This window comes from Carlito syrichta, unplaced genomic scaffold (genome assembly GCF_000164805.1).
Source record: "Carlito syrichta isolate Samal-C Ts95f unplaced genomic scaffold, Tarsius_syrichta-2.0.1 Scaffold314697, whole genome shotgun sequence".
In the NCBI taxonomy this organism is placed as follows: Eukaryota; Metazoa; Chordata; class Mammalia; order Primates; family Tarsiidae; genus Carlito; species Carlito syrichta.
Window position 1 is genome coordinate 88644 of NW_007258793.1, and position 13274 is coordinate 101917.

The 13274-nt window shown below is 53.2% G+C and overlaps 1 protein-coding gene across 1 annotated transcript in view; it reads right to left on the reverse strand.

The window, feature by feature from the left end:
• The window catches only part of THNSL2 (threonine synthase like 2), a 12291-nt gene extending 544 nt beyond the window's left edge, over positions 1-11747 (reverse strand). The window contains exons 1-7 of the mRNA XM_008071730.2: positions 11503-11747; positions 10083-10277; positions 9531-9683; positions 5660-5890; positions 2569-2717; positions 2342-2467; positions 332-483 (exon numbers count right to left, since the gene is read on the reverse strand). Coding sequence (XP_008069921.1) covers positions 332-483; positions 2342-2467; positions 2569-2717; positions 5660-5890; positions 9531-9683; positions 10083-10277; positions 11503-11725 — 1229 coding nt within the window. The 5' untranslated portion in view covers positions 11726-11747. The remainder of the gene's footprint in view (positions 1-331; positions 484-2341; positions 2468-2568; positions 2718-5659; positions 5891-9530; positions 9684-10082; positions 10278-11502) is intronic.
• Positions 11748-13274: the final 1527 nt, after the last annotated feature.

Genomic DNA, 13274 nt, shown 5'->3' on the forward strand with positions numbered 1-13274 from the left:
CGGGTGGAGAGGGGGAAGGTGGAGAGGAAGGAGGAACGGGGAGAAAAGGTAGGGCAAGGCACAGAGGAGAGACGCACAGACAGGTACCCGGCACCCTGGGATGCTGCTACAGCCACGCTGCCTGGCACCGTGCTCCTCCGGGTCCGAGGCCCACGCAGCCGGCCCCGGCTCTCCCTGGCACACTCGCCACTCTTCCTCTTGAGCCCACGGTTCCACCCTGTGCCCAGCACACTTCCTTGCAGCTGCTGCTCACACTCCTGTCTCCCTGCTGGAGAAGAGGAGGGCCCCCGAAGGTCAAGGTGTCCCCAGGGACCCAGCCCCATGGCCCTACCTGGGCTGCTGCCTGTCCACCTGCTGGTAGTGGCAGCTCACGGCCACAGCAGAGTGGGGGCACAGCAAGTACTGGTTATCATCCCAGCAGCGGCCCATGGTCTGGAGGATGGCCTGGTCCGACACAGACTCCGACGTCACCACCTCTGAAAGCTGAGGGGTCAGAAGGGCAAGAGTCGGGGTGGGGAGAGCAAAGAGAGGGAACCAGTCCCCACTCTGTACCACCCAGCCAGATGCACACCAGGGACTCGAGTGAAATGTTCGGGCTGAGTGGCTCCGATTCGGCTCAGAGGAAAATCTCTTTCCCGTCTTAGAGCTGATCAACTCAACTTTGAGGCAGGACATGCTTGAGGCTGAGGTCAACACGTTTGGTTGGGATTTGGCTCAAGAACAAGCCAATTAGCATACAGTCTTGCTCAAGAACCTGACAGCCCAGAAGGCATTCAAGCAGCTCTGGTGCTTTGCCATGGGTGGGTCCCCCTCCCTGTGGGCACGAAAACGCCCTCCTGCCAATTCCCACCTGGCTCATGCAGCACCTCCTCCAGGAAGCCTGCTTGCTTCCTTCAGACAGAGGGATACTCCTCTGTGCTCTCTTGGTGTGGTTGGTTTATCGATCGTTCTCTGAAAACATATTGCATACTTGCAATATCCCAGACACCCTCCATTCACTCGACTGCAACAGAGACCATATGGTGCTATAAACTGCTCAAACAGCCACCTGCCCCATCAGGGTTCACAGCAGGCAATAAATGTATTGTATCTGTCTTCATATCTCCAGCACCTAGCACAGCTATTGGCTCATAATGGACACACAATATGAATGAATGAATGAATGAATGAATGAATGAGTGAATGAGTGAATGAATGGGTGAGTGAATGCTGTTCCAGCAAGTGAAGTGTCTCCTATGTGTATAGCCAGGGAGAAAAAGAAGGAGCAGAGGAATATGGTGTCTGTCTTCAGGGAACATCTCATTCACATGAGGAGATGCCCAAACAATCCATTAACCAAATAAATTGACCTTTGGTTGCATCAAGAGAAGCACAGCCCCAGAAGTCAGAAATCCTGCTCCAGTCTGCCCGGGTATGGCTCAGCCTAGAACGCTGTACCCACCACCAGCCCAACCAGCGAAAAGGATGCTTTAAGGTGGACACAGGCTGGCACAAAAAGCGTCATGTGGAGGAAAGCTACAGGAACCGGATGACTTCGCAGGCAACAGTGAAATTCTTTTACAACCCTGGGAGCAGAACCAGATTGCACGAGGAGCCGATGACCACTCAGCAGAAAGACCTCGGTGGTGGTCAGAGCTGGTGTGAGGCAGTGCGGGCCTGATCACTGGAGGCACGCACAGTCGGAACGGTGACTTGGTGGGAATGTGGGCAGGTCAAGGTCGCTTCAGAAACCCTTTTTTAAAAAGCATAAAATAAGGATCCATCCCCAGGTCACCTTAAAATGAGAACAATCCTTCCTAACTAGGTTCCTGCCACTTCTAGGAAATAAAATTTCCCCTTCTCCAAGGGTGGGGGGAGGTCGGTCGGTCGGTCAACAGGAACACTGGGCTCTGCTCATACTGTGTGGGCAAAATGGCTTCCAGTTGTCAGTATTACCAGAAATTAACCATAATACTTAAGAATTATACTAGTTGATGTATATCAAGCCCTATATTACCAGGCAGTTTGCAAAGTGCCTCATACACATTATTTGACTTATATCTCACAACGACCCCTGTAGGTGGCATTCTTGAGATCCCATTTTACAGATGAGGAAACTGAGGCTTAAAGTTTGAGAAACTGGCCTCATGTCTTCCAGCTGGCATGGGATTGAGCTCGGCTGACTCTAAACCGCACGCTCTACTGTCTCTCTTCAGCCAATATGTCATTCTGTGAAAAGTGGTTATGAAAGTGCCTGGCTCACAGCAAGTGCTCAAGACCCAGGTGACAAGACCTCCAGACCCCAAGTCCGTGGTGTGGCTGTGCCCGTTCCCTTCTCTGTGGCGTGTGGGTAGTGACTGACCTTGCTGTGCAGGTCCTGGGGCAGACTCAGTCTTTGAGTCTGTTCAAACCGCTCCATGAGGGCTCTTGTCACTTGGCCGTCAGCGCCAGAGAGCAGCCAGAAGATCCTCTCCATGTTGTAGGGCACCTGGGCAGAAGGGCGGAGTTTCAAGGCCACGTGACCTCCGCTCACTCCAGCCCCACCCAACCACCACCTGGGCTGTGTCTTCACACCTACCCTGGGCCCACCTGGATGTCCATAGCTGAGGCCAAGGTTGGCTTCACGGCCTCCGACAGAGAGAAGTCTCCCTGCCGGACAGTCCTGTGGATGATGTCATTGCGGTTCACGGCCACCACCAGGCGGATGGGCAGGCCCATCTTCTGAGCGATGCACCCGGCTTAACACAAGAGAGGAGAACTGATAAACTATTTTTTTAAGTGTGGTATATCCATACAATAGACTAAGTACCGATAAATGACACAACAAGGACAAACCCTGAAAACACTGTGCTAAGTGAAATAAGTCAGACACAAAGTCCAATATTGTGTGTTCCATTTTCAGAAAATGTCTAGAATTGAAAAATAGAGAGAGACAAGATGAGTTTGTGGTTGCCTAGGGCTGGCAGAGGGAGTGGCCTGGGGAAATAAGGAGTGACTGCTAGTGAGTATGGGTTTTCTTTTAGGGTGATGGAAAAGTCCTAAAATTGATTGTGTTGACAGTTGCCCAAGTCTCTGAATACACTAAAAACCACTGACTTATACACTATTAAATATATGAATGGCATGTGACTTATACAGCAACAAAGCTGTTACACACACACACACACACACACACACACACACACACACACACACGACCAGGACAGCACCACTGTGCCCTGGGCTATTAAAAAGTGCGTCTTACCACTGTAAAACACCTGTTGCCAGGAGAGGAAGGAGGGCTCCGGGAGGTCCAATGACCTACCCAAAGCTTGCTCGGAGGCAAAGGCAGGTTTCAAAACGCATCTAAGTCCAGAACACACACTCTTCCCCCTGACTCCGCCTCCTCAAACCAGCAACTTAGGGGGTACTCCCGGAGAGGCCAGGGAGGACGGAGAAGCCCCTCAGTCCACCCTCGCGGTTGCTCTCGTTTGCACATAACACATGAGGAAGTCCTCCCTAAGAGATGAAGAACCGGAATGCAACACAGTTTAGGGGCTATGCACATGGCACTTCAGAGAGCAGCCCATCACTGGTGAATAACTACAGGGAGCTAGGGGTAACCACACCGCCCAGCATCACTTTTCACTCTGCACAGCACTTTCCATTGCTTCACTCGACCTTCGTGAAAAAGGCACGGTGTCCTTGTACGGCAGACAGCTGGGGACTCAGGAAGATCCAGGGGCTCAAAGTCAGACAGCTGCCTCACCCCAGAGCAGGGATGGAAAGCCCTCATCAAACCCTGGCTGTGTATTTTGCACCAGGCATGGTGGTGGGATCGGGACACGGGGCCACCAGCCACTTGACTCCAGGCGGCATCCCTCACTGGAGGGCGATGGGAATGGGGGGCATGGGGGCTTCACCCAGGGTGGTAAAGAAGCCAGTCTGTCTTTGCCTGACACCAGTCCACTTTTCTTTCCACCCCCTCGTTGGTGGCAGAAATCAGGAAGCTTTCAACTGCTAAGAGATGTTTGTGGTCTTGCCTAGACCATCCTTGTGCCCGTCAGAAGCAATGCCATTGACAGAGCTCGGGGGAACAGCCATACCCATTAACCTAGTGCGCTGGTAAGGAACAGCCTGCAGCCAGCCTGCCTGGGTTGCAGCTGCCGCTCTGCTCTTGACCGGCTGTATAACCAGGGCAAGCCCTCTCGCCTTGTTGTATCATGGAAATCACAGATGCATGTGAGGGGCAAACAAATTGAGATGTGAAAAGCACTTGAAACAGTGCCAGGTGCTTAATAACTGTTTATTATTATTATTATTTTGAGTTGGAGTCTCACTCCATCGCCCAGGCTGCAGTGCCGTGGCACACTCACGGCCACCCCAGCATTGACCTGCTGGGCTTCAGTGATCCTCCCGCCTCAGCCTTCCAAGTAGCCAGGACTACAGGCGCGCGTTACCACGCTGGGCTAATTTTTGATCGATTGTAGAGACAAGGTCTCGCCAAGTTGTCCAGGCTGGTCTCGAACCCATGGGCTCAGGCCATCCACTCGCCTCCGCTTCCCAAAGTGCTGGGATGACAGGTTGAGCCACCAAGCCCGTCCAGCGTTACTTATCATTAGAGAGGAGGACCGTAATGCCCCACAGCTGTGTAGCACTTGATCCTTACAAAGTCCACACGCACACAAGACCCTCATTTGCGCCTCAAAGCATTCCCGAGAGCCATGATAAGCAATCCCTCTACCTCTGCACCACTGAGCCGTCTAAAGGGCAGCCCACAGTCATTCAGCCAGAAGAGGGCAGAACAGACCAGAATCTGAGTCCAGAACTCTCCACCTCGCAGTGTCTGGGAAGGATGCCAGGGAGTGGGGCACACATGCCAGGCAAGCAGCTGGCCCTCCAGCAGGCAGCAGGCTGGGCTGGGAGGAAAGTCCATCTTTTTGAGCAAGAGCACTGCCAGCTGGGCACGGTGGCTGACTCTTGACCCTGTCTCTCCATGCTCTGCTGAGTGAGAAAGCACACCAGGTCAGGCTGCCAGGGCACACAGGGTGAGCCCATGGCTCTCCCTCAACAGCAAGAACCCAGCGTGTGCCCTCAGGAAGTTGGAAGGAGCCTTCTGGAAGCTTCTGTGTGGTTTCTCATCACCTTAAGAAGGAGGCTGGGCTTGGTGGCTCGGCCTGTCATCCCAGCACTTTGGGAGGATGAGGTGAGTGGATTGCCTGAGCCCGCGAGTTCGAGACCCACCAGGGCGAGACCTCATCTCTACGATCAATCAAAACTTAGCTGGGCATGGTAGCGCACGCCTGTAGTTCCGGCTACTTGGAAGGCTGAGGCCGAAGGATGGCTGGAGCCCAGTGGGTCAAGGCTGTGGTGGCCAGGAGTGTGCCACTCTACTCCAATCTGGGCAACAGAGTGAGACTCCAACTCAAAAAAAATACAAAAAATAAAAATATGTAGCCAGGCATGGTGAAGTGCGCCTATAGTTCCAGCTCCTTGGAAGGCTGAGGCGGAAGGATCGCTGAAGCCCAGCAGGTCGAGGCTGCAGTGACTGGGAGTATGCCACTGCACTCCAGTCTGGGTGACAGAGTGAGACTCCAAATAAACAAAACAAAAAAAAACAACAAAAACCAAAGGGCAGCTGGAAGGACAAAGGCCACGGACAATTTTCCGAAGAGCCTCCGGGGCCCCAGGGTCTCCTTACCTGCAAGGTTGCCAGCTGCCCCTGTCGGCACGACCACCTCCACGGGAGGCAGGGGGTGTGCATCCAAGGAGGACACACACTGGAAGTAGGCGAAGAAGTAGTGAGCCATTTGCACCAGCACCCGGGACCAGTTGATGGAGTTGAGGCTCATCAGGTTATGCTTCTTGACAAAAGCCGTATCAGCAAACACAGCCTTGATGGGCTCATCCAGCTCATCGCTGTTTCCTTCCACTGCGGGGAGAGAGAAGAGGGAGGCTGTGGGGGGCGGGAAGACCCCAGGTGGTCAGTGCGTTCCTGTGACAGTCCGCCCAGGCTGAGCCCACCCTCCCAGGACCCAGCTTCTCTCCTTTCACACGGCTTGGCCTGGCTTTCCAGAGTCAATATCAAGCTCCTCAAGGACAGAAAACACGTCTTGGATTCTTCTTTTTTATTTTTTGTAGCGACAGGGTCTCGCCATGTGGCCCAGGTTGGTCTCAAACTCCTGGCCTCAAGCAGTCCTCTCACTTCTGCCTTCCAAAGTGCTGAGATTACAGGTGAGCTACCACATTCAGCCACGATTACTGTGTTCCTGAATAACTGCCCTAGCTTGGAAAGAACAGAAAGTATAGCCAGAGCCAGCCCCAATAGCTCCACCGTTATGTAAGAGGCACTGAATATCAACCTTCCTGAATACTGGGAAGGAACTCCTCTCTGTAATCTGTGCCCACTCCCATCCACCCCCAGTCTTCTGCAGAGTCTGACAGCAAGAGGGTTCAGGGTCGGGTGGAAACAGTCACCGTTCCCCTGTGGTCTGCCCTCTGCCCTCATTTAGATTGCAGGGTGCGTATTCCACTCTCTGCTCCTGCATGCCGGGTAAGCATGCATGGGCAGGACTTCTCCTTCCTGAAGCTGGGTGTGCCCATCAGTTAACTGGTGGATGAATTACTGGACAAATGGATGGGTGAGGCGTCCAGGAGTCAAAGTGACATCCCCAGCCTAGCTCAACCAGCAACTGAGTCAAGCGGGTCTCCTATCTAAGACCTGAGTACATTTTTCCACACTTGGAGGGGACAGGACAATGTTTACCAGGGACGTGCCAGAACAATGTTTACCAGGGACATGCCAGAGTGGGCACTGAGACTGTTTCCTTTCTGCCCCTCGCCACTGTGGGCGCCAAGTGGCCTGGGCCGGTTGTGGTGACCTTGCTCCTTGTTACACCCAAGCCAGTGAGAGCCTGGCATTCCCGTGGGATCAGGGTTGGCCTCCGGGTGCGCATGTGACTAGATTCGGGTCAATGAGACACAAGGAGACATAAGATGCTGGGTTCTAGAAAAAGGCCCACCGCTTTAAAGCTAGAGCCACAGGAAGAGACCTGGCTACCTAGAGGCACCATCATGTGACTGTAAGAGGCACAAGCCTCAGGGCTGAGAGGGCAGAGCCGAGAAGGGGAAAGCCTGGGATCCTGAAAGCTTCACAAGTCACTGATCAGCCACCTCTCGACTTCCAGTTACAGAAGCTGGATAATACTTTTAGGCTAGCCTGAGCTGAATTCCGGGCAAAGGCAGCCCAAATTAAGCCATCACCAAAGACCTAGCACTGCTGAGCACTCTGTGCTTAAGAAGAACCAAGCATGCAACGTGTATGGAAAGTGATGACTTCATATGCCCAATCTGTGTCCACACACAGTAATCCAGGTGGTCTATCCCTACTCTCTGAGCTCAGCAGTCCAAAGGAAAACACAAACTTGCTGTTAGCTCCTGAACTGACACACATCCTCGAGATCAAACCACAAGCCTCCAGAAAGGAAAGGGAATTTGAACAGTGCTGTTTATAAACCAAACTGATTTCGTTGAAGTCAGCTGCCTTGTTTTCTTGAAGCCCAGAACACGTACAGAACAAAAACACCTGTCAGCCCCAGCCACAACACATGTGTGACACGCCATGCTCATCACCATCCACATTTCTATCCCCATTTTACAAGCAGGCACCTTCCTCCACCCCCAGGTCAGGAATGAATCTTCCCTTTAAACCTCCAGGTCTGTGTCCGAGACAGGAAGGGAGGAGGAGCAGGCCAGAGGTACGAACGACACTCTCTGCTCTGATTCTAGGAAACACCAGCCCGAGACCCAGGTCAGCAATTTTGGTGCTTGGGGTGTTGGACCAAGAGAAGCCTGAATCTTGCACAGGAGAGTCTTGCAGCGACTGCAGAAACTTGCAGTCAGCTGTGTCAACAGGTGCACACGCCTAGCCACGGCTTTTCGCTGGCGTGTGTCTGCACTTGCTAAAGAACAGAGCAGAAGGGTGTTTGTTGCTCTTGAGCAAACAAAGGATACTATGCGAGTCCCATGGCTAAGGTGGGTTTTTGCTTGTCAAAGTTGATGTTATATAAAAGCACCCTCCACACACGGGCCAGGCCAGGTGAAGAAGGAACACCTACTGCCATCACGTTGACTGTCCTGCTAAGTGAGTGACCAAACTCAGCCAGGCTACCTGGACAGCCTTTCCAAAGTCACCGCCAGCCCGGGCCAAAACCTCAACCAGGCCCCCACCTTGCAGCTGCCTGGGCTCTACTGGGGCGTGAGAAGTGGAAATAAAAATGCACAGTTCCACCCAAACTCACCTCCACCTTTCTCCATTCTTTTTTTTGAGTTGGAGTCTCACTCTGTTGCCCAGGCTGGAGTGCAGTGGCACGCTCATGGCCACTGAGGCCGCGACCTGCTGGACTCAGGTGATCCCTATGTCTTAGCCTTTCAAGTAGCTGGAACTACAGGTATGTGCCACCATTCCCAGCTAATTTTTTATTTATTGTAGAGATGAGGTCTTGCCAAGTTGCCCAGGCTAGTCTCAAACCCATGAGCTCAGGCAATCCTCTCACCTCAGCCTCCCAAAGTGGTGGGATTACAGGTGTGAGCCACCATGCCAGCTTTCTCCATTCTTAATCCTCATAATAATTAAATCCATTCTGCATAGATGGCCTGACATTAAAGGACATAGTTTTTGTCTTTTTCCAGGCAAAATGCTACGACTTTCATGAGGTGACTCAGAAAGGGGCATCACCAGTAATGGGTCCCACTGAGTGGCTTCCTATTTTTAAAATACTTACACCTGCTAACCAAGTCCCTGGTTTGGCTATTTCTCACTGTAAGGGAGGGCATGAACTGTGTCAAGATGTCACCATACATTCTCTCTTTATTTTTTTTTTTTGAGTTGGAGTCTCACTCTGTCGCCCAGACTGGAGTGCAGTGGCCGCTCCCGGCCACTGCAGCCTCGACCTGCTGGGCTCCGGCAATCCTTCTGCCTCAGTCTTCCAAGTAGCTGCAACTACAGGCGCGCACTACCACACCCGGCTAATTTTTTATTTATTGTAGAGATGAGGTCTCGCCAAGTTGCCCAGGTGGGTCTCGAACCTACAGACTCAGGTAATCCACTCACCTCAGCCTCCCAAGGCGGGAATTACAGGCTGAGCCACTGAGCCCGGCTTCCACGCAGTCTCTTAAAGCAATTATTTAATGTGCGGGTGCCCTCTGAACTTCAGTGTCCTGGAACAAAACCCAAGTCGTGCGGCTCAGCCATGGCTCTGCTCAGCAGCCTACATAACTTTGCCAGCGGGCTGGTCTTGAACGGAGGGGGCATTCTCCGGGCGCAGTTTTCAACCTGGCTTTTCCTACACTGTAGTGTCAGGACTGGTTCTGGCAACGGGCGCAGTCAACAGTTTGCAGGACTGTGTAGCCAGAGTCTGCCCAGAGCTGAGTCCAGGCCTAGGAGGCAACCCCAAAACAAGACTGACAGCAGAAGTACGGTTCGTGCGTCAGTTGAGCAGTTTTGCCCCAGCCCATCTCCCCTGACGGACGCAGCCGAGGTTGGGCGCACTGTCCTGCTGCCCCACACCCACCTCCAAACACACGGATGTTTTCGCTCAGCACCGTTGTCATCTGGAGCTCCTGGATCCTCGAGCAGTGGCCTTGGGGCAGCAGCACAATAATGTCCACGTTCTTTGCCCCTCGGACGCTCTCAATGGCGGCACTCCCTGTGTCTCCGGACGTTCCTGGGCGGGGAGAGAGGAGAAAGTTCCCTTCAGAGCAAGCTGGATGGAAAGGGAAAGACGCGGTCCTCAACGCATCGTTGCCAAGTGCGGCAACATCTGTTTCAAATACTTGGAGAACAGGAACCTGGGATCCACGGATCCATGGATCAAAGTCAGGTGATGTTCGTACTACATACATTGGAAATAGCAGGATTTAATAAAACATTTCATGTTTTAAAGTATTATCCCGAGAAAGAGCCATAGCCTCCACCAGAGTGACCAAGGGGGCTGCTGCGCAAGAAAAGGCTGGAACTCTGTTCCAGCAGGACTGACCACTCAATCCCCCAGCAGGTCCAGGGAGGGACCCTGCAGGTAGATGCAGGGCACGCAGGGGTCCACGCTCACGCTCATGGTACACACCTACGACCACAGTGACGTGCCTCGACTTCTTCTCCAGGAAGTACTGCAGGAACTGAGCTGTGCAACACAGGGACAGGTCCTTAAACGCATATGTGGCTCCGTGCCATAGCTCCAACACGTTCAGCCCGTCCCTCAGCCTGGACAGATGGACCACTTCTCTGTGGCGGAATCTGCTGAAGGCGCGGTCGATCAGGTCTGTGAGGGTTGGGAGCAGAGAGCAGATGAAGGGCCTGGTCTCATCCCTCCAGTTCTCTCAGTCTCTGGAACACTTGGGATTGAAAGCTCCCAACACTGGCTACTGGGTAAAACCAACCAACAAACCAACCAGAAACTCTAATTTTAAATGGTATCGTTTATGAACACAACTGCACCATCTAGATAAGAGTTGGGGAAGGCACGCAGCAAGCTGACGGCCCACTAATTGCATGCAGTGACTCCCCAGAGACCAATACTGGCGGTCCTGGGCGACTTCCGTTTTTCACATCACACCCTTCTTTGTTGTTGAAATGTATTGTAAGCGCGTATTTCAACAGAGGGTCGAGTAAATGGTCCTATAATAAATCAACTTCTCATCTGATTCAACTTTCCTTCCTGAAGATAGGAAGCGTTCTGCTTGTCTGTCTGTCTGTGACATTCCTGAATCTCACACCGTGAGCCCAGGCCTGAGGATGGTTGACAGACAACCCCACCTCCAGAAGGGCAGTCTGCAGCAGAGCTTCTCACCCAAGCACCTCGAGCCTGGTAAAATGCACAGTCTGGTTCCATAGCTCCGAGGAAGCCTGAGATTTCTAACAGATGCCCAAGAAATGCCATCTTTGCTGGTCACTGGACCACATTTTCTGTGGCCCTCCTCCCTGTCCAGCCCCAAACACCCACCGCTACACTATGGGTCTTATTCTTGCCACACCAGGTGTGGTCCAACGGTACTAGTGTAATCTGGACACGTGGTCGAAATGCAGGACTCCCAGACCCAACCCAGACCTCCTGAATCAGAATCAGCTTCTTAACAAGATTCCCGGGGGGGTCCAAAGGTAAACCACAGTTTGAGACGGGCTGTGCCAGGATACTCCTAAAGTCCCCTCTGGAATTACCATTCGAGGAACTCAAACAGCAATCGGGAGGTCTGGGGGGCTTTGTGTGCAGGAAGGAAACATCCCCACGTTCAAGCCACTCACGATGATGACAAAATCTCTAGTCTTGGAGAGTTTTTTTTGTTTTAATTAACTAAAGAAAAAATTCTCTGCCACTCATCCCAGCAATGATCTGGCTGGAGGCAGGAGGTGTGATACTTTCCAATTCTGGGGTTCCAGAGTCAGGAAAAAACCCCAAAGTTTGAGAAATGCAGCTGGGGACTTCCTAGTGGTCGGGGGACAGGTTTGCAACTGTGTGTGGGGCTGAGCCAGCGGGGCTGGGTGCTCACCATCCAAGCGGCCTCTGGGAATGAGCTCATAGCCGATGAAGAGGGCACACAGCTCCTTCACCAGGCTGGGGTAGGAGAACGTGCTCCACTGGCATAGGGTGTCTCTGTCCAGCTGCGGGAGCGCCTCAGGCATGAAGAGGCCCCCATCAGGCGCATAGCCGGAGAAGAGGGCCCCCTCAAAGTTGACCCGCGGCGCCGCACCCCGAGTGCTGACGTACCACATGATCCCGGAGGGAGGTCTGCAGAGGGGACAGTCCCAAAGGCACTTGGTATCCCAAGCCCCACGCCCCACGGGTGGAGCCAAAGCATCCCCAAGTTCCTCTGCGAGCCTCTGGGTCACTGCTCCTGGGAGCACATGACCCAGACCCGGACGGAAGCCCTGGCTCAAGGCTCATGCCAGCTTCGCCTGGGACCACGCAAACCACAACCCTCCGATCAAAACGAGGCGGCTGGCCTTGGGGGAGAGGTACTGGAGCATGCTGGGAAGAGAGAACTCGTGGTCTTCACTGGCAACATGGGAGGCCTTGGGGTGGGGGAAAACACCAATAGAAGGCAACCGCCAGTCTGACATCACTCTTGATAAGGAGGCTGAACTCCTGGGCACACACCCTTTGAGCGATGTCGGGGCTGCTTCTGCTCAGAAAATGACCACCGTAATGGTTATCTAGGGACACTGCCTAGAACCTAGTGGCTCTCAATGCCGGGATTTTGCTAAAATCAATTTGGGACCCTACCTGGGTCCATTAGACTTCCCAAGGAGAGGCCTCTCCAGTGAGTCTGACGTGCAGCCAGGCTTGAGAACAGGGTGACCAACTCATCCCAACTGTCCAAAACTTTGCAAGCTCCATGATCCAGGAAACCCCTCAATTCCAGGCAATCGGATGGCTGGTCAGCCTAGTCAATAACCAGCGCCTTACCTGTCAACCTACTCCTAGAAGGGCAGTTAAGGGTGACACGCAGCCCTTAAAACTCTCTAGCCATGGCTAAGGGGCACTGCATGGCCTTAGAGGACTCTGGTTCTTTGGGTGGGGGGTGTCCCAGGGAATCCCAAGCCTAGCTTGGGTCGTATTTCCACATCCGTTAGGTTTTCTGGAGCCAGGTGCCACATTGAGGGGTTGGGCTCCAACGCGGGACACCTTCCCTGGGTCGTGGTAGTGAATTGAGGGGCTCTTGTTTCAAAACCCCACAGTAAGTCTGGGGATGGATTTGGCTAGATAGCTCTCACTACCAGTTGGGACTTTTCTGTAGCAGGGCAGGAGGGGGATTCCTGCCCTCTGCGGGCAAAGCCACCTGAAGCTCTCTATGTAGGAAACTGACCTGACAGAATCTTAATCTCCGAGACTGTGGCTCTGCCACACGTGGTGGCCAATGCAAGTCCTGTGCAGGCTGCCGTGTGCCACTCCCTACCTACTGGCACAAGTGCATCCCATTAAGAGACAGAAACAGGCGGAATCGTCCAAACCACGGGTCTCTGGGAAGTGAAAAGGGATACTAGCATGCTGGGACGATGAGTATAAGCCAGAACTGTCACTGGTAACGTGGGCCAGGTGCGCACCTCATACACCAGTCCATATCAAAGACATGAACTCAGAGTGACTCCAAACATCAATTGCAGCCGGCAAGCACAGCAGGGCTTGGTGGCTCAGCCTATCATCCCAGCACTTTGGGAGGCCGAGGCGAGTGGATTGCCTGAGCCTGTGGGTTTGAGGCCAGTCCGGGCAACTTGGCAAGACCTCATCTCTACAATAAATAAAAAAAAAACTAGCCGGGCG